The 19,523-nt window shown below is 46.7% G+C and overlaps 1 protein-coding gene across 10 annotated transcripts in view; it reads left to right on the plus strand.

Annotated features, from left to right (window-relative positions):
- Nucleotides 1-657: 657 nt before the first annotated feature.
- ASH1L (ASH1 like histone lysine methyltransferase) overlaps nucleotides 658-19,523 on the plus strand; it is an 83,674-nt gene continuing 64,808 nt past the window's right edge. For 6 of the 10 annotated variants that reach the window (XR_004955207.1, XM_036234819.1, XM_016166150.2 and 3 more), the window contains exon 1: nucleotides 1,475-10,923. Coding sequence is in view for 9 of the 10 variants with exons in the window: in XM_036234819.1 (XP_036090712.1) it covers nucleotides 10,504-10,923 (420 nt within the window). In the remaining variant the exon portion in view is untranslated. Of the gene's footprint in view, nucleotides 918-1,474; nucleotides 10,924-19,523 lie in introns of those variants that run through there. The other 4 variants (XM_016166148.2, XM_036234817.1, XM_016166147.2 and 1 more) reach the window with 4 other exon arrangements.

Raw genomic sequence — 19,523 nt, forward strand, 5'->3', positions numbered from 1 at the left:
GGTCCCGCCGGGCGGCGGGGCGCGGCGGGCCGGGCCGGGCGCCGCGCGGCGGCCGCCGAGGTGAGGCGTCCCCGGGCGGGCCCGCGGCGCGGGGGCGGCCGGGTCGCTGCGGCGGGCGCGCGCCGCTCGGCGGCGTCGGGCCCGGCGGCTCCCCGCGGCGCGGCAGCGGTGGAACCGGCCGCGGGGGCCTTGTTGGGGGCGCGCGGCGGGGCGGGGCCGGCGGGCGGCCGGGGGCGCGGCGGCCGCGGCTGGCGGTTTTTTGGCGGCTTGGGGGGGGGCCGCGCGTCCAGGCGTAGGCGTAGCGGCCGGGCTCGCGCCGCCGTAGGTACGCGTCTTTTCCCTTCTCCCGCTCCTCCTCCCTTGCCTATTTTTCTCTTTTTTTGCCTCGTCTCTGTTTTGCTCCCTTCGACTCTGCGCTTGCGATTTCCTTCTTTGCTGCTCTTGTCCGTCCGTGCTTTCTTACTTTTTTCTGTGCCCTCCTCTTCTCCTCTCTCCCACCTCCTCTTTCCTGCTCTGTCTTTCATCTCTTTGTTTTGCTTGTCTTCTCTTCCTTTTCTCCTGCTTTCTGTTCCGGCTCTTTTTTCCTCTTCTGCTCCCTCTCATCCCCCTCCCCTCCCCCCTCCTATGGATCCCTCCGCCTCCGCCGCCGCCGCCGCGCCGCCGCCCATTTTGGGTTCGCTCTGCGGAGGGGGAGACGATCCCCGTCTCGGCCGCGGGACCCGCCTCCCCGCCTTCCCCCGCTGGGCCCCGCGCCTCTGCCGTCGCCCCGCGCAGTCCCGCCCGCCCGCTCGCCGCCGGCCGCCTCTTGCCAGGCGGCGGGGACCGCGGCGGCCCCGGGGCGGGGGCGCCGGCGGCGGCGGCGGCCCGTCTCGCCCGCTTCCCGGCCCTCGGCGCCCGCGGCCGCGGCCTCGGCCTCGGTGAGTAGCGCCGCCGGCGGCCCGCGGGCCCGGGCCCCTCCGCGGCCGCGCGGCGCGGCGCCCCGGAGCGCCTGTCAGCCCCGGGCCGGGCGGCGGGCGGTGGGGGAGGGGGAGGGGGCGCGGGCCCGCGCGTCCCGGGAAGTCCCTCCGGCGGGGCGGCGGGGCGGCCCTGACAGGCGGGCGGCCGGCCGGGCGGGGGGCGCGGGGGCGGAGCCGGCCGGGCCTGACAGGTCCGTGTGCGAGCGGCGGCCGCGGCCCGAGCATCGCCGGGGCCCCGGGGGCGCGCGCGGCGGCCGCTCACCTGTGGACCGGCCGCCGCGCCTGCCGCGCCGGGCCCGGGTCGGCCCGGGAGCCAGAGGGTCTGCCGCTGTGCGACGGCAGCGCGCGCGCCAGCACGGACGGCGCCCCGGGAGGCTGCGCGGAGTCCCCCTTCCAAGTTTGCTCATTTTTGACGTGAAACTTGGGACGGGCCCTGCTGGCGGCCGTGTGCGCGCCGGGCTCGGCAGCGCCGCGCCGCGCGCCGGGAAGGCGGCCCCGGCGGCCGCGGGCTTCGCGGCAGACGGTTCCCGCTGGAGCGGAGTGTGCGGCGCGCGGCCCTTCTGCCCGCTCCGTCGGCCCCGCCACAGGGACGCCGTCGCAGGGGAAGGGCTTTGCATTTTGCGGAGCGCGCTTTCAGTTTCTTTGTGACCCCAGATACCTGTGAGGTTATCTTCCGTTTTACAGAATAGGAAGTTGAGGCAGAAAGATAATTTTTCCAAGGTCACACCTTAAATTGGGGACCAAGTTGGGACTGCAACTCAGACATTCGGCCACTAGTGCAGGAGTATGTTCGCTCTGCCACGGGGCCTCAGGAGGACTTCGTCAGGCAGACGTGAGTTTATGGGAAGGGCGGGGGGCACCTGCGACCTGCTGGCTTGTGTTTGGTGGCGCTCGGCTGTGTCAGCCGTGCGTGGGGAGGCAGCTTGTCCTTGCCAGGTTCGCCAGTGGAAGTGGGCATCCGTGGCAGCGCGATCTCTTGTCGATGGAGGAAGCAGAGCGTTTCTCACACCTGAGCGTGTGTGTTTGAGGGAGGGGTGCGCCTGGGCAGCCGCGCGGGGCTCGGCTCAACTTTAAACCCGTGTGTGGGGGGGCCCTCTTTCATTCAACCCATATTTATTGAATAACTGCTCAATAAACGGCCCTGCCTTGGGGTGAGACTCGGCAGGGTGACCCTGGGGAATAGCCCGGGTGCATCTGAGGGGTGACTTGTGACAGTGATTCGCGTTAACCCGAGCGAGGCAGACAAGTCAGTGCGGAATGGAACTAGAAAACCTTCCTAAAAAGTCTGTTCAGTTTGGAAGAAATTTAGATCTTCCAGGCATTTTAATATGGAGGGATACAAGTGTATTTAAGACTCTTAATAGGGCAGCCAGTTTGTGATAGAGTTTGCCTTCATTCGCCTTTTTTTTTTTTTTTTTTTGGCACTTACGAGTGGACTGTTTTGGGGATCTGGGAATTGTTTTATGTGCCTGTGGATTTTGGAACTTTTTGGCTTGACGGAAGGAATTCTTCGAAAGACTAATTTTATAGTAAGGATCTTCTCTGAATACGAGGGGAGAATACTTGAATGAAGCCAACTTGACTTTAATTCTCTGGAAGACGAAATGTTTCTTATATGCTAGGTTAGCGGTTCTTCAAGTGTTTTTGGGTCCCTTACCCTTCTGAGAATCTGATGAAAGACCCTCATTGTAGAAAATTAGCATAAGCACAATCACACGCATTATGCATACAATTCCAGGAACTTAAATTGTAATGAGGAGAATCAATTTATATTCAGGTCTCATTTAAAAGCCTTATTTTTTTATAGGTTGGAGGTGAAGATGTTGATATGAGTTTTTTTTAATTATTTTTTTTTATTTAAGCACAGTTGGTATATGAAGTATGAATTTAAGATGAAAGATTTTCTGACTGTATTTGAACATGCTGACAGGAAGGAGAACTTTAAGGTTTATGTTTTTTATTATTTTTATTTTATTCTTTGCAAACTTATTTCCACAGTGTTAGTACCTGATTGTGAATCAGAGAATATAACATAGCACAAATGTTTATAGTTTTATTCTTTATCATTATCTATTAGACTAATTTTTCTAGTTTTGCGAGGGGACCAAACTGTTTTGAAGCTCATTTCCTGGAGTTTGTTTTAGTTACAACAAACATTATGGAGTTAATTCTGTGCAGGGGACACAAGATGGACAGTATATGGCCTCTGTCCTTAAAGAGGGGCTCATCCAGGTGAAGCTCTGAGTTGTGTAGTCGAGCTTCAGAAGGACAAGGAGCAGGGGAGCTCGTTCCCAGAAACTGAGGTTTCATGACTTCATTGCAGAGTTTTTGCTGTTACTGATTCTTAGGATGCTATAAAGTTCTCACACTCTATATGCAACTCTGTAGCTAAAAAATGTGCTTTGGTATCAAATGATTGACCTGAGGATTTTGGGTGAAGGAACCCTCTGGTGTGAAAAGGAAGTAAACTTTAATTGGTTGCATTCCTTATCTTGTTTTGGATTTATTTCTGTAGCGAGTTTATGTAAAAAAGTCTCGCTGTCATTTTGGATATCCAGGAAACACTTCTGGGGTAAAATTCAGTAGTTATTTAACTAGTATGGGAAATTAAAAATGATTACTGCATATTTTAAAGAACAAGAAATTGAGAAAGGTATTTTAATTGGACAGAATACAGGATTCAGCCAGGTAATGGGACAGATCTTAGAAATGGTTTCATTGTCTCCTCTTTATTGTCATGGCCTCTGTGTAAGGACGTCATGTAAATTTTGAACATTTTAACATTTTATTTAATTTTTAACCATAGTAGCTTATGGTTTTTTAAAAATATATGTTCCATGCATGTGTGTAGTGTACATATATCTGTGCATGTAGATACAAATGGAGATACGCTCTTTATGAGACACTTAAAAAAATGCTTGTAATGATCGCAGAAAATTACTCAGGATCTCTAAGGATCAAGAATGGAAAGCGATTTCTGTGTTCTCTTCTTGAGTTGTATTTTAAAACATGGAGCTTAGCTTCTCTCGCTAGGCACTGCATCTTGACAGTGTTAGCAGTGCGGCTCGAGGCTTTATTCTAAGTCTTCTGTGCCTGTGAGTAAGGAATTGGCCACATTCAGCCCTCCCCCGGATGATCTGCCTCCACACAGTGGTGAAGTTTCACTACACGTGTAGGTGACGGGTCTCCAGTTAAATGATTTTATGTCGCAATTTGAGTTGTGTGTGTTGGTCTGAGTCTTTCAAAGGTAATAGACAACTTTACTGAAGTCACGGTGGGATGTTCTTGGTGCCGCCGTTTTCAGAGCATGAGATGTCCTAAGCCTGGCTGCTGTAGGAGAGGGAAATGAGTTTTTGTTTTGTTTTGTGCTATAGTGGTTTTTTTTTTCCTCTGAATTACTTGTGGTTTTTTTTTCTCATTTATATTCTTTTGTAGGTAGAGGTTAGATTTTCGTGCTTACGATTTGTCATCTTAGTTAATAAATATCAAGCCTACATTTCACGTTTTAGAAATCACCTTTTTTAGCGACAGCCTAATTGGGGATGTTAATGGCAGTGCGGTTGACATAACATAATCGATAAATTATGGCTTCGGTGATGACAAGAAATTTAACAAACTTTTTACTATTTCAGAGTTGTATTTCCTCTGTGGATCATCAAACTTTTTCACGTTTGAAGACTATAAAATTTTATTTGTAGCATTAATTGTTTTACTTTTCATAGTTTTTAGTCATTTGCTCTCAGTTGTATGCAAGTTGATAACAGAATTGTATATTTTTCTTTCCATTTTATTGTGTTCATTTTTTAAATGTGGAAAATGGGAAACATGCAGAGGTGAAGAGAACAGTTAAATGAGCTCTCGGGTATTCACCCCTCAGCCGGCCGGGCATTTATCAACACCCAGTTGATCAGCATCCACTAGCCTCTCTGCCTTTGCGTATCGAATCTCCCAGACAGCATTTCATCCATAAACACTTTGGTGTACGCATTCATGTCACTCACTCTTAAATGGGGAATTTTTTTCTTCCTAGTTTGGTCTATATGACTTTTAAAGTATCTAATTATGGTTGGAACTAAACTACTTCTACCTAATACTTCTAATCTCTACTACTTGTCAGTTGGATTGCATCTGCAAACTAAGAAGAAATTCACCTCACTGTTTTTAGGTGTTTGCATTGAAAAAAAAAAAATGCAACAGTTTCTATATTTGCCAGAAAAGCTTATCAGCTTTTTTAAATGGACAAGTGATAAATAATGTATCTCTTATAGTTTTTTGTTTTCTTTTTTTCAGTCATAGTGACAAGATGGTAAAATCATTTTCCAGTTCTTAGTTCCTCTCGATTTTCTAGCTGGATCCAGTTACCACAAAGAAATCAGATGATACTGGTGATGTTGAACAGGCGCTGAAATTGTTCTAAAATCAACGCTTGCTGTTTAATGAAAGTAAAATGCATGTTAAAATTCTAATTGCGGACATTCGAAAACCCATACCATTCCTGAAGTTGCTAAATGTACGGTGTTACAGAGGAGGGCTATCATGAGTGGAAACATTGTTGGAAAAGAAAGTAAATATTCCTGTTGACTTACTGAAATGAATCAGGGTATAGATATTTGAAGTGGTTGCTAGTAAAATAGAATTTAGATATGTATCCTTTCCTTCCACAAAAGGAAGACAGTTATGCTTCAGATAAATGTGAATTCTATCATTAGTGAAAGTTTGGTTAATTTGTTTTGTTACATCTTAATGTCACAGTAGATAAAGTATGAGTCTTTGACTTAATCTTGTTTTATGGCTCTGTTTTTTCCACATTTGATACTTCTCATTCAGTTTTATTTGTGCTAAGACCACAGGTGGTTGGTTATAAAGTAGCTGTATAGTGGCTTCTTGGTGTAAATGACATAATTTAGAATGTGGAGGAGACATTCCTTATTATAAGGTTTCTTAAATTCAGCACTGCTGAAAATGAAAGCTCCAGAGTTTAGTTATTTACCAATGTAAGAAGCCTAACGGGGCTGAATGGAGAGAATTTAAAAGATTGTCTTGGAAGAAAAAACTGCCAACTCTGACATTTCAGAAAATGGGGAGTGAACCAATCATGTATAATAATTACTGGGTGAGAGTATATATAGTATAAAGGTCTTCAAAGAAAGTTGGAGGATATAAATGTCAAGTAAAATAGAGAGCCCATCAAGCTAAATGATAACACAGGTTGAGAATTTGAAGTTTATGCAGATGCGTATCAGAAAAAAGTCATCTTTAAACTGCAGTGAGTCAGAGATTTAAGTTAATTTTATTTGTGTTTGTGTGCGTTTAAGGAAAAACTTGGACGTAGAACAAGGGCAGGGTTTAATTCCGTTTACCATGTCTGTCTCCATTCTTTTATTTGTTCATCATTTCATTCGTTCATCACTCAACTAGCCAACATTTTTCCAAAGTTTACTCCATCCCCATTTCTGCTTAGGCGTTGGTAAATAAGATGATTTTTTTTTTTTATTGCCTTAGACTTATGAATCCAGTAAGAACAACATCTTGTTAACAAACATCACAATATACAGTGTGATGTTAACAAACATCACAATATACAGGATAAGGGATAATTCCCTTATCCCCTCCCAGGTAGAGAGGGGATAAGGGAATTATATCTGTGGGGAGAAGGGAAAGGGTAAGGATGCTTTCCTACGCGTGGGAAGAGCCGGGTTTAGAGGACAGACGTGGTGTTCGGTAAGGCTTAGGGCATTCCAGGTAGAGGGAGATCATCTGCAGAAGCGCGAAGCTGAGTGTGACGTAGCAGCATGAGTTCAGGGGACCGTAGTTGGGATCAGCATACTTCCCGCCCATTCTCCACTGAGGGCCTGCGTTCGTAGTGCTAAGACCGGCCTTTGTACTTAGAAATCATCGACAAAATAAAGATGGAACTATGTTCAGGATACTCTGCTTGGACAAAATAGTATATTGTTACAGTTAAAGGTGATTTCTAACAAAGATTAAGATCAAGGAAATAACTGGTTGTTTTAGTTACTCAGAAATTTTTACTAGAATACACCCCACTCTGTCACAGTTTAGTTAATCAAGCCTTGAAAATAATAAGTATCCAGCCGAATACAAAAATATATGATTGCTTTTCTCAATAATGAACAAATCCCCGCCTCCACATTAGGATATTTCCCCTCAATTCGTTGAAAATTCCAAACAGATTAAGATCATGGACTCTGAAATCAGATTGATTCGGCTCAGATCCCAATTTTGCTCCTTGCTGATGTTGTAATGTTTAGCAAAATACTTAAGATCTTTGGTTTCCTTAACTGCAAAATTATGATAATATAGCATAGGGTTATTGGAGGATTGTACGAGATAATGTGTAGAAGGAACTTGACGTATGTCGTGTAGCAGTGCATAATACAGATTTGCTATTATTATTCCTCTTCTTCATTTCCTGAAAAGAAATTATTATTTAGCAAAGCAAATGACCTCACTTATATATATTTCATGTAGGAGGTAATATACAAAATACATTTTCGAAAGTGTATATAAACATCCTTCTTACACGTATATGTTTTTTCTAATTCTTAATTTGATTTTGTCTTATTTTCCTCACATGTGAATTCTTTTGTATTTTCCCACTTAACTGTCAGGCTTTTGCGTTTGACTTCTTTTTACCTCTTACCAAATCAAGGATTTGTCTCTAAAGTGAACAGGGATGTCTCTTACTGTATAAATTTTTTTGGAGTGGAGAACTTTAACTCTTGGAACCAGAGTGGGTTTAGAAGTGGGTTCAGTATTTTCTTTGATTTTTCAAAGCCCAGTGGATTCCTCTAAAGTAGAACCCATCTCTTTCCACTAAACCACCTCATTTGATTCAGAAACAAGAGCAACGTGAATTTTCTGACTGTTCATTGTGTGCCAGGCACTGGGATGCAGTGACGACCCGAAGGAGGGCGCTGGGCATTTTCGTTCCAGCCCGGGTCAGGGTCTGGCGCTGCCTCTGTCGCGTTACGCGTGCTGCAGGCGAGACTCGGTTCTGAAGGCCCACGTGGTCGAGGTTTCTGAAGGAATGTCTTGGGGTTTGATTATTTTGTGCCTGAGCAAATCAGTTCTAGGACAAAAATCGCTTCCTCTTGCACCCTTGTGTGCCTGTGGTTTATCCAGGCACTGCGTGGGACAGTTAGCCCTTTAGGGTGTCCGTGGGTCAAGTCCTCTGTTCAGAGTCCAGTAAAAACCAGCATTCCGCCTCCTGTGCCTTCTACCAGAAGGAACAGTCGTTTCCATTGCGCAGGTGTAAATAAAGCAGTCAGAAATCTCTGCCCTCCGGCGCGCAGGACGTTAGCGGGATGCGCTCGAGGAGATGTAGCCGAGGTAGGGGGCAGGCGTTCGGAGCCCCGGGCCTGGTGAAACGAAGGCCGTGCAGCGCCCTGCGGCCGCAGTGTGTCCGCCACGGTCAGGACCTGGGACAGGGCTGGGACAGCGCTCACGGGGCGGGGGAGCATGGTGGGCCGTGGGTGACGTAGCCGCGGGCCAGATGAGGGGGGGACTCGGGAGACAACCAAATGCCTCGGTTTTGCTCTAGGTGAGGTAGGAAGCCAGCGGGAAGCTTCGAGACGGTGTGTGCACTCGGAAAGGCAGGCGCGATGCAGCCAGGGTGGCCGTGAGGAGGCCATTGTGATGCTTGAGGCAGGAGCCGGCTGCGAGTTGAACATTATGTTAGAAGCTATAGGGGCCTTAAAATTCACCCATCTGTTCATTTATTCAACTCTTATCAGGTACTAAATAAAATATGTGATATTCATTGTTCAGGTGCTGGGGACGTGGCGGTGAACAAGCCAGGAAAAGGTCCCCGCACACGAAGCTGCATCGTAATCACAGTGCACTTGGGGATGTAGCCGATTAATGTGGGGGCACAAACGATACAGCGGTTGTCCAGGTTGCGACCCCACACCGGGAGAGGGCTTTCCGGAAGGGTCAGGCCGAGGACAGAGGCCCACGGTTCCTCATCCGTAAGGCTGTGGCTCTGAGGAGTGTGACGTAGGTCGGTTGCTTCCACGTGGCATTCAGCGTCCGCTGCTCACACGCACAGCCGTTTCACCATTGAAACGCACGACCATTCACAGAAATCATAATTACGACCAAAATAGATCCAGGTCGGTGAGATCGGGTTCTGTCACTAGTGCGTCATGAGAAAGCCTTTGGTTTTCAGGCTTTCGAGTGTCAGGGTCGCGACGCTGTCGTGGAGAAGAGGGAACTTTGCACTTGCCCAGGGAAGAAAGCACGCGGCGCAGAGCGGGAGGGGCGGGCTCGTGGGGGGAGGGGGACAGTGAAGAGAGCGGAGTGACCTCCTGCTCCTTGTAGCCACGACAGCCGCTCCTTGGTGCCATTCCCGGCGCGATGCGTTTCAGTTACATTCCTCGTAGGCATCGAAACAATTCTGTCACGTGGTCTTTTGTCCCTGAGAATCTTATATTGGAAAGAAAAGTCTGAAGGCGCATAGTTTAAAATAGTCTCCATAAATGGAACTTTCTAAGGGGTAGGACGTTCTTTTTTCCCCCAGCTACTACGCGTGGCTCTTGTTTTGGATGTGTGCGTGAGAGAAAGACTCGCCTGTCAGTCCTCGAGAGTACTGAATTGTTGTGTTCTGACGTTGTGCTTTCTAGTCAGCCTTCCGATTGGACGGTAATCTGGTCTCCTGGGGATTTCTCTGTGTAGATCACTCAGAGTCTCAAGTAAGGTGTACCGCCTGCTGCAAAATAATAAATTGGCATGCTGGCTTAAAAATATCTTATGGATTGGGGAATTGAAGCATGCCAACTGACTACTATTTGCTATTAGGAGATCTTGTAAAAAATAAATTTCTAGTCTTCAGAGTTTTTATGACAATGTTATGAATCACTTGTGTAGTTGGTTAAGGCTCATAAGTTGAGGCTGTGGATCTGTTTTGTTGGAGACTGTTTTCAGGGTGTTGCGTAATGCCTGGCACAGGATAGGCGCTCAGAACTATTTGTGAATGAGTTCATAGTTGAATTGTACAGCAGAGGTGATTCCAGCCTAAAGAGTCCTAACGTAAAGAGCCTGGTCACCTCTTATTTAAAAAAAAAAGTTGGAGCACTCAGATCAGCCCAAAACATGATTCTTTTGAAACTGAGGAGTGCTAAAATTTCCAGATTATTTTTAGGCTTGTGTTTGCAGAAGCTTTTTGGTTGAGTTATAACAGTCTTCTAAAACACTGATTTGTACCCTACCACTATAGCTTGTTTATGGTAGAGTATAACTAACTTATCCCGAAATTATTAATTATAACTAAATGAAATTAGGTTCACTTCGCACTCCATTTTGATTTGTTTTAACTGTGACTTGGGCCCTTCCTGACTCGCTTGCTCCCCGCCCCCATGCCCGTTTCTCATGTTACTCAGTAGTTGCCTCTGTGCTGATAAATTTTTGTTATGGTCTGTCCTGCAGAGAAAGAGATGCTGGTTGCACATTTCGGAGAGCCCCGTTTTTTCTGGAACTCAGTTCTATAAAATATTCATAGGATTCCTTGGCAATAACGACACTTGTGATGGACCCTAGAAGTACTGCTATGTTAGGATTGGGTTCTGAGTCCGAAGGATTTTCAAGGAAGAGCCCCTCTGCCGTCGGTGCTGGCACTCTGCTCAGCAAGCGGGACGTGGAGCTCGAGAGCAGCCCGGAGCCGGCGGACGGCCCTCGCAAGTGGAGTCGGGAGAGAAGCGTCGAAGCCGGGAGGGACGATGGTCTGACCGATGCACAGCAGCAGTTTTCAGTGAAAGAAACTAACTTTTCAGAGGGAAATTTGAAATTGAAAATTGGCCTTCAGGCTAAGAGAACTAAAAAACCTCCAAAGAACTTGGAGAACTATGTGTGTCGACCTGCCATAAAAACAACTATCAAGCACCCAAGGAAAGCACTTAAAGGTGGGAAGATGACAGATGAAAAGAATGAGCATTGTCCTTCAAAACGGGTGAGTAGAAGTCCCAGCAATATGTGGTCATTGACGGTATTCGGATTTCTCAGTTAATTTTTGTCTCGCCTGCATACATATTCCAGGAAGGTTAACTTCAATCTTTATGTGTTATTTCCGCCTAGTCTGATTTGAGGACTGTCGGAGACGTGAGTGATAGGATAACATGCGTGTGTTTGCACGTGCGGAATGATGGCAGGCGTCTGAGATGGGGCTCGCCCAGGCTCCTGCTCCCAGTGGCTTCGTGCAGAGGATGCTGGATTTGTAGTTGGAAAAGCTAGATTCGACTCTTGCCTTCCTATTTATTAACAGTGCGACTGTAGACACATTATAGAGGAAAAACTGAGGCTCAAGGGTGTTAAGTGATCGTAATGGTCATAATACCACCTGTGTCGTAAGGCTCCGGGTCACTAACGTGTGTTGAAAGCTTTTGTTAAGTGAATTGTTTTATGCAATTTGTCCCCTCTTTTCTGCCAGCTATCCAAGTATATCTTAACTTTTTACTTGGCCTAATAGAGACATTAAGTTCGTTTTAGATCCTGCGTTAACCTCGAGTGTTGGTCGCTCTAATGCCTCATTCTAGGCTGTGGGCACCGTGAGCGCCACACACAGGTTTAAATGTGTGCGCACCGACACCAAACGGGGGTTCAGGCAGGAAGAACTGCTGAACGTTTTGGCTTTAATTCTGGAGTATTCCTGACCGTGTGAAGTAACGTGATTTTTACCGTCAGTTCCTTAACGTCGGGCCCACGCGGGCTCCGCTCTCCAGGCTGGCGAGGCGCCCAGCGGCCGTCGGCAGGCGCCGGTCCGCAGCGCATGGAAGCAGCCTGTGGCTTGGGGAGCTTTACCGACGGAATCAGCTGTGAACGAGTTAGATTATGAGTCAGGAAAAGGGGGTATTGTACCAGTTCGTGGAAAAAAGTGGCCGAGTTGATCAGCCAATCCTGAGCCTCGTTTTCCTCATCTCTGCAGTGAAGATGACATCCGTTTCTGCCGACCCCAAGACTTTACACGAGGTTGACTGAAAAAATATTTTTATTTCGATCTTTTTACTTGGAACAGTGTCATAGTTTGTTTGCACAGCTAATTGTAAAAGGCTCCGGGACGGTTGTCTTCGGCAGTCTTCCCGCGGTGTGTTCCAGACCGCTGGTGACCCCGGCAGGCTGCTCCCTCCTGCTGGGCCGTGCTGGCCTCACTCATGTCGTGGGACCCGGTGCCTGCTTTAAGTGGTTATTTGTACAGAGCTCTCAGCAGTTTCTCAAAAGAGTTCATGACTCCCCAAAGAGCGTCAGTGGCTGGGGAGGGACAGATGGACCACGAGGCAGTGCTGCTGGTCTGAGCACGCTCGGGCTTTTGTTTCATTTGTTTTAGAGCATGGCTTCACCAAACACACCAAACATGCCCCACCCCAGGTCTTCACAAGCAGATAGGTTTTGTCTGTGCTGCTTTTAAAGCAAAATTTCTGCTAAAAACAACAAATACAGGTTACATATCTTTATCTCTTAGTATAATATTTCTTTCAGCAGTGTTCAGAGGCAAAAACAAGACCCTCTGAAACAGAAGAGATCACCGTCTTGGTTAGTACCGAATGGCTATTTGTGTTGTTTTTAAAAGCAGTGTTCAAGTTCAGTTCTGTGAGTGAGATTTTCCCTTTCTTAAATTATGTGACATACTGTTAAATTTATAGTCATTTACCCATGGACTGTTACTTAGGGTGATTTTTTAAGGTGACCCAAAAAAGGGTCATTAAAAAAAAACATTTCCACTCGCAGTTTAGGAACTGGCACATTGATAACTAAAGTGTACAGTTTGGTTCATTTCTCTGAGAAAATATTAGGGAGTAACTGCTCTTAATGTCTTTTACTTAAAGTTATATTAGTTATAGATTTTAAGAGTCCTAATTTTGTTTTCATTTTTTAATGTGTTTTTCCAGTTTTATTGAGATATAATTGACATACTGTACTATCTAAGTTTAATGTGTACGGGTTCATTTTTAATTTTTGAGGCTTTTCTCTATTACATTTTGGCAAATCCAGAAAATTTCATAACGTTGAGTATTTGCAAGGATGTAGGGAACACAGGCGGTCATGTGCTGCAGTGGGGGGCGACTTGGTGACGCACTTTCTGAGAGCAGTGGGCTCGTGTCTGTCACAGTTAGAAAGGACAAGTCCTCGACCTCAGTGTCACTTCTAAGAAACTGCCTTACGGAATACTCGCAAGTGTGCACCGAGACGCATGGAAAAGATCCCTGATGCCTTCTCGTTGATTCTGACTCAGCGTGTGTGTCTGGGTTTTTTTAAATGTCTTTATTGAGATATATTTCTCATACCATTCAGTCCACCCATTTACAGTATACAATTCAGTGGTTTTTGGTATAAAACATATTTTTAATTGTAGTAAAATATATTTAATACAAAATTTGCCATTTTGACCATTTTTAAGTGTAAATTCAATGATATTAATTACATTCACAGTGTTGTACAGCCATCAATCACCTCTCTTTCCAAAACCTTTTCATCACCCCAGACGCTAACCACCGAGCCGTGCATGTCTGTCGCCCCTCCGCCAGCCGCTGGCAACCTCAGGCCTACGCTCTGTCCCTGTGGGGTCACCTCATCTAAGTGGAATCGTATTCATCTTTTTGCGTCTGGCTTATTTCCCTTAGCATACGGTTCATCCACGGTGTAGCATGTATTCTGCCTTTTTATGGCCCTGTCATCTTCCATCGTACGTCAGGACCACGTCTTATTGGTTTCCTCGTCACCTGTGGTCACTCGGATGGCTTCCGGCTTTCAGCCACCGTGGATATCGGTGTGAATCGTGTGGACGTTGGTGTACAGATGTCTGTTGAAATCCTGCTTTCAGGCCCTTTGGGACCGTTGTCCTGGAAAGTGGAGTTGCCGATCCCACGGGAGGTCCCTGTGGCCTTGCGAGGGACGCCGCGCTGACTGGGGCAGCTGCCGCGGCGCACGGCGGTCCCGCATTCTCGCGTCCGCGCCGGCGCTTGCTGACCCGTGTGTGTGTGTGTGTGTGTGTGTGTGTGTTTGTTTTAATAGACGATCCGAAGGGTGTGGACTCGCATGTCACCGCGGTTGCCATGTGCTTGTCTCCCTGGCGGCTCGTGATGTGGAGCGTCTTTTCTTGTGTGTTTGGCCATCAGCATGTCTTCTTTGGAGAAACTTCTAGTCAAATCTTATGACTGGTTTTGGGTTGTGTTGGTTTTTGCTGCCGAGTTTTCAGGGTTCTTTAGATACTCTGTGTGACGGGGACGCGTTTCCCCCCTTCCGTGTGTTTTGCCTCTTTTAATAGTGCCCACGAAGTTCTGCATGGACTTGGGGCGAGTCTGACTTCCCGTCTTGTGTCATCGATGTCCCTGTTCGTTTGGCGGTCTGATCGTTTTAATTATGTTTTATACGTGGTAGGGCTAAATGTTCGCATTACTCAACGTTTTAAGAGTGCCCCTTGCATTCTTGCTGATTAATTCAAAAACCGAATGGTATTTCAGTAAAAATAGAATTTTTTGCTAGAACTTGTCCATTTATATAGTTCATAGCGTTCACTTTTATCTGCATTTGAACTTGGAACCTGATGGGAGAGTGGTTTCCTTGAGAAGCTCAGAGTTTGCTTTGCCAGGAGTCAGGGCGGTTCCTGACACCTTGCCCGGGTGCCCAGGCCTCCGGGCTGGCTGGGTGCGTTTACCCTGTGGGCACCGCGCCTGTCTGGCCGGCCTCCGCGTTTCCTTCCCTTTCGGTACCCTTAGATATTTTTCTTAGTTCCTATGAGGTAAACAGTGCACGAAACATTACATCTTATGCGGAATTGAGTTATTTTCTTGTAATAGAAGAATCTTCATGTTATTTAGCCTGCCGTCTGGCTGGATGGGAAGTCACCTGATTATTTTATAAGAAATACATTTACTTTTTAATGTTGTAATAGGTTTTTCTGTCTCTTTCTCTGTAGCAGAAAGAAGAAATTTTAAATTTCCTGTAAAAACTCAGGTCTGGCTGTCTTTCAGCGTTCTGCGAGGTGCTGCCTTTGGCATCTTCTGAGTCGTCGGCATGGTATACTCTTCTGTAGCGGCGTCTTAGGGTAGAGGCGGAATCGTACTGTTTACTTATTTATCACACACTGACTTAGAAGAGGTAGCGCTGCTTTTCTTTCTGGCATGTAAGCTGCTGAGCCCAAAGAAACAAAGTACTTTTGTAACAAATGAAAAATAACCAAATGCCTGTTTCCTGGAATTCCCGGTGATTAAAAACGGAAACTTGTGTGAGCAGAAATGGACGGGGACGTATCCTCGCTTCTGCATCCTGACGACAGGATCGGTCGGATGACGTCGAACGGTGGCGCTGTGTGGACGGACCTTTCGTCAGTGAATAGTTTACGTGGCCTCGTCGAGTGGCTGTAACATGCACAATGAATTATTAACAAAATCTACACTAAAGAGAGTTTTCTGTTTCGAAAAGAAATGCCTAGACCAACTTAATAGATTATGTAGGAAACATTTCACTAGAGATGTATTTTTAAATTTCAGTGAGGTGATTTTCATGGAGAATTATTAAAACCCACATGAATTCAAGTATTCTGATGAAGGCCTGTTGGTTGGCCTGAGATTTTTATTAAATTGTAGACTCGATAGATTAATGTAGTTTCCTTAGCAGGAAAGTATACAGATAGTAGTAGGACCTCAGTTCTTGCTCAGTATAGTTAATTCGCCTTGCAGGTTTTATCTCGCTGCACACACATTCCAATCGTTTGGAAATGAAACGTTGAGGGGGAAAAATGGGTTTGATATTATCTAGGTCTTGGCTTTCCTTTCCTTGGCATTCCTGCTAATAGCAACAGTATATGAGGTTTTTAAACTGTGCCCTATGTTAGATTAGTGCAGTTTTAGGTAAAATGTATATATTTTTTTATTAAGATGTAATTCAGAGTTGTGCATCCATCACCACTAATTTCAGAACATTTTCATTGCCCTAAATATGTATTTTTATTGTATCTATTCTACTCGCGATAACTGATCAAAAGACTCACAGTCTACTTTATACTTTTCACAAAGAATCAAGTTTTGTATTACTTAATTTTAAACATCACTTCTAATCTAGACTCACGGTATTTTTTGATTTATTTATGCCTCCATAAAGTATTTGAGTACCTGTTTCGTTTACTAAACAAGTAATTATGACGTAATAAAACTTTCACAGTAGAAATACACAGAGCATTTATGGAATCACAGGATCGTTGCGAGAAAGTAGTGAGCAGAGTAAATGCAAGGAAAGCCTTCCCGAGGAACTCGTAGTATTTAAACTTGGGTGTTGACGTCTTTGTTAGAATTCGTCATAAAGAGAAGGGCTTTGGGGGCAAAGTAAGTAAAGGGCAAAGGCACAGTTGGCACAGCTTCCAGACATTTGTCACTGTGCTGTAAAACAGGAATTTGACATCCCTCTTCCGTGGGTGAGTACTAAGACAATCTCAAGAGTAGAGGACAAGTTGGGGGACTTATATCATCCACCTTTTGAATTGTACTTAAAGACTTAGGGAGCCTCTGAGTCATCCTTTATCTGCTTTTCCTTAACAAATCTTGGGTTGAAGTTTCTTCTCTGTTATAACTTAAAAAGTGAGTTTTAATTTTTTAAATCATATAGTGTTTTTAACATTATAAAGTTTAAAATAAAAGTTGCATGACTATATTCATTTGTTTGTAGGATTCTTTGTTTTTAAAATTTTAAGGTTTTGTAATCTGACTTTATTTTAGAAAGAAGAAACATTCTAGAGTTAAAATTGCATTGGGGGCAAGTTTTTCTAGTTCAGAAATCTGGGATTATTTTTGTAGTTGTGGTAAGAGGAGCCCTGTCATTTATAACTAATGTTAAGTCTTAGCAAAGACGTAGGTAGTACCTGGATTTTAAGTTACAGATCTGTTTAGTTAATGGTGAACTGCCTTGGTCTTCATGCAGGAGTGAAAGGCAGGCAGGAGGGAGATCAGGGCAGATTGGGTAGAGCTCCTTGCAGACAGCTCCGACAGCAGGTGGCATTAGAGATCAGGGCGGAGGCTGAGCTGCAGGGATCTGACTGTGAGAGGAGGAAGGGGGCCAGGTGTGCGGAGTTCCGGGCGCAGCTGGCAGAGCTCAGCTGACTCTCGAGTGTCATTGGTGTGTTTAAAGGTTATCTGTAGATGTGTGTGCTTCAGAATCTAGCAATTAAGAATTCTCTTCCAAGAAGAAAAGGGCCTTTTTGTCATATGTCTGATAGCCCCCTCTAACTAAAAGGTGGGAAAATTTGAGAGGGTCCAGGATCCTTTCGATATAAACGAGGCACTTGGAACAGCAAGTGCCCGATGTCAGCAGTTCAGAGAGGTGACTGTGACGACTGGGTGGGGACCCACCAGGGAAGTGGAGGCGATTTGCCTCTCAGCTGGCTTCGTTGGAGCCCTTAGTACAAACGTGGATGTCTCCTCATGCCGGATTTGTGGTGTTTTTAAGGCGTTAGTTTCTCCAAAATCTGTTACCTAAATTGAGAGGTTACAGGTTATGAAAAGAAGGTAATGTCAACAAAGATGTCAGAAATGATAAGAATTATTAAAGTAAAACAATAGCCAGTGAACTAATGATAGTAACCAGAGCTCACTCTGTAAACAAAATAGGTTCTGATCTGTTAAATTTGGGCTTTTTCTGCTCTTTATTTCTTAAAGTCACATCCCGACGTACATATGTTTTACCTCCTTTTTGGAAAACATCTCACAGTCAAGTACACAAGCTTACGAGACAAAGTTCTGCTACTATATTAGGAAGTCAGAGTTTGGGAGGTGTGCACAAGCATTTTGACACAAACGCACAGATGGTAGAGATATACACTAGGATATCTTCGCTATTTTTAGCCAGGCTGCACAGAATTCTGCCACCCGAGGATACACGCGAAAGCAGGAAGATGGTCTCAGCAGCCACGGGTTTCAGTGGTAACTTTCCCAGTGGGGGCCGCGGAGCAAGGCGGGACCTGTTTCCGAACCTCACCTTTTCGTTTGGCAGACTTGCTGAGTGCGATTATCCTGCAGCCCCTGCCTCGCCCTCGACTACACGAGTGGGGGGCTCCAGAAGACTGCGGCCAGAGTCACCCGCAGGGCCTGAAATCACAGGCCACAGGCAGGGAGCTCGTGACCGGCAGGAACTATCAAGCAAGGGGAACTTCTCCTAAGCGTTCTTGGTGACATTGTTTCTGTTTGTTTCGGCCTCAAGAGGTACATTATCTGAGATAAAACGGAAAATTAGAAAACAAAGTTAAGGTTGTTAAGTTCCTAAACAAAGAGAGAGAGGTTTCCACATTTGCTGGAGAGAGGAAGGCGGGAGGGGAGGGAAGGGCTTGGCCAGGGCTTGGCCAGGGCCCGCGGCTCCTGTGCCGTGTCCCCGGCGCGCTCCCGGTGGGGTCGCTGCGACCGTGCCGCGTCACACTGCAACTACCCATGTACTTGGCTCTTCCTAGCGCGTGCTCCTTGAGTGGCAGGGCGGCCTTTTTAGTTTTTGCATTTCATGACCAACACAGAACATGCTTTTAAAATAGTTCGGTCAGATTATGGACATTGGGTCAAGCTCTGTGCGTGTAAGAGAAATGCCAGCAGCGGCACCGAAACTGTCATCCTTACAGTGTGGCTCGGGGACAGCAGGGCCTCCTTCCCTAGCCGCAGGATGGCGCTTTCGCATGGGCTTCTGTAATTGAACGTCTCATAAATGCTTTCCCTCACTCGGAGTGCATATGAAAGCTTCTAGGTCTGTTTAGAACCATCTGTAGTTTGCTGCTTTTCAGAAACTGGCGGTGTTGGTGGCGATGCTGCTGCCGGTAGCCGCTTCGTGGGTCCCCGGGAACGGACGGCTTTGGCGACAGCCCTTAGGACGCCCGTTCCTCTCAGGGCGGGCCAGACATTGGAACCGTCCCATTCGGTTCTTCCCTAGGGAAGCATTCTTAGACGTCAAACGCCTTTGAAAGCATTCGACACATCTCGGTGACTCGCGACTTGTCCACTAAGATACCAGGCTGACCCCAGTGAAACGGTGTCATTTCTGCTGTGGGGATGATGCTGGCCCCAGTGCTTCTTTTAAACGAAATTTGCTGTGTTTAGGCTCCTGAGCTCTCACCGGAGGATGTGAGACTTGTGAAATAGGGGGGAGCGGCCGCATTTTCTCGTCTCACCCGCACCTCGTGGGCCGAGTGTCATCTCTGACCGTGGTCTTGCTTACACCAGCTTAGGAAACTTAGCTCCTCCACGCCCATGCCCTTGGCGACAGTTCTTTCGGCCGGGAGCTCCGAGGGCCCACAGGCGTCTCCAGCTCCTGCTTTGGCTGGAATTCGTTGTCACACCTTCACGCTGGCGGGTCACCCTGGGGGCCGCTCGCGCACGTCATTTTGCAGCAGAGAAGAGGCGAGCTGGCGCAGAGCCCAGCTTCGCGGCAGCGGCGGCGCGCATCCTCCCGGGTCTTCGTATTTCAGTAAAGCCTTTTTCGTGTCCCTTTACACACACAAAACAGATAGCTAAGGGGGCAGCCACGATCCGTCCTTAGCCTCGGAGACGATCAGGGGGCCGCGCCGCTCTTCCAGAGGAGCCCACGTGA

This window comes from Rousettus aegyptiacus, unplaced genomic scaffold (assembly GCF_014176215.1).
Source record: "Rousettus aegyptiacus isolate mRouAeg1 unplaced genomic scaffold, mRouAeg1.p scaffold_m13_p_17, whole genome shotgun sequence".
NCBI classification, from domain to species: domain Eukaryota; kingdom Metazoa; phylum Chordata; class Mammalia; order Chiroptera; family Pteropodidae; genus Rousettus; species Rousettus aegyptiacus.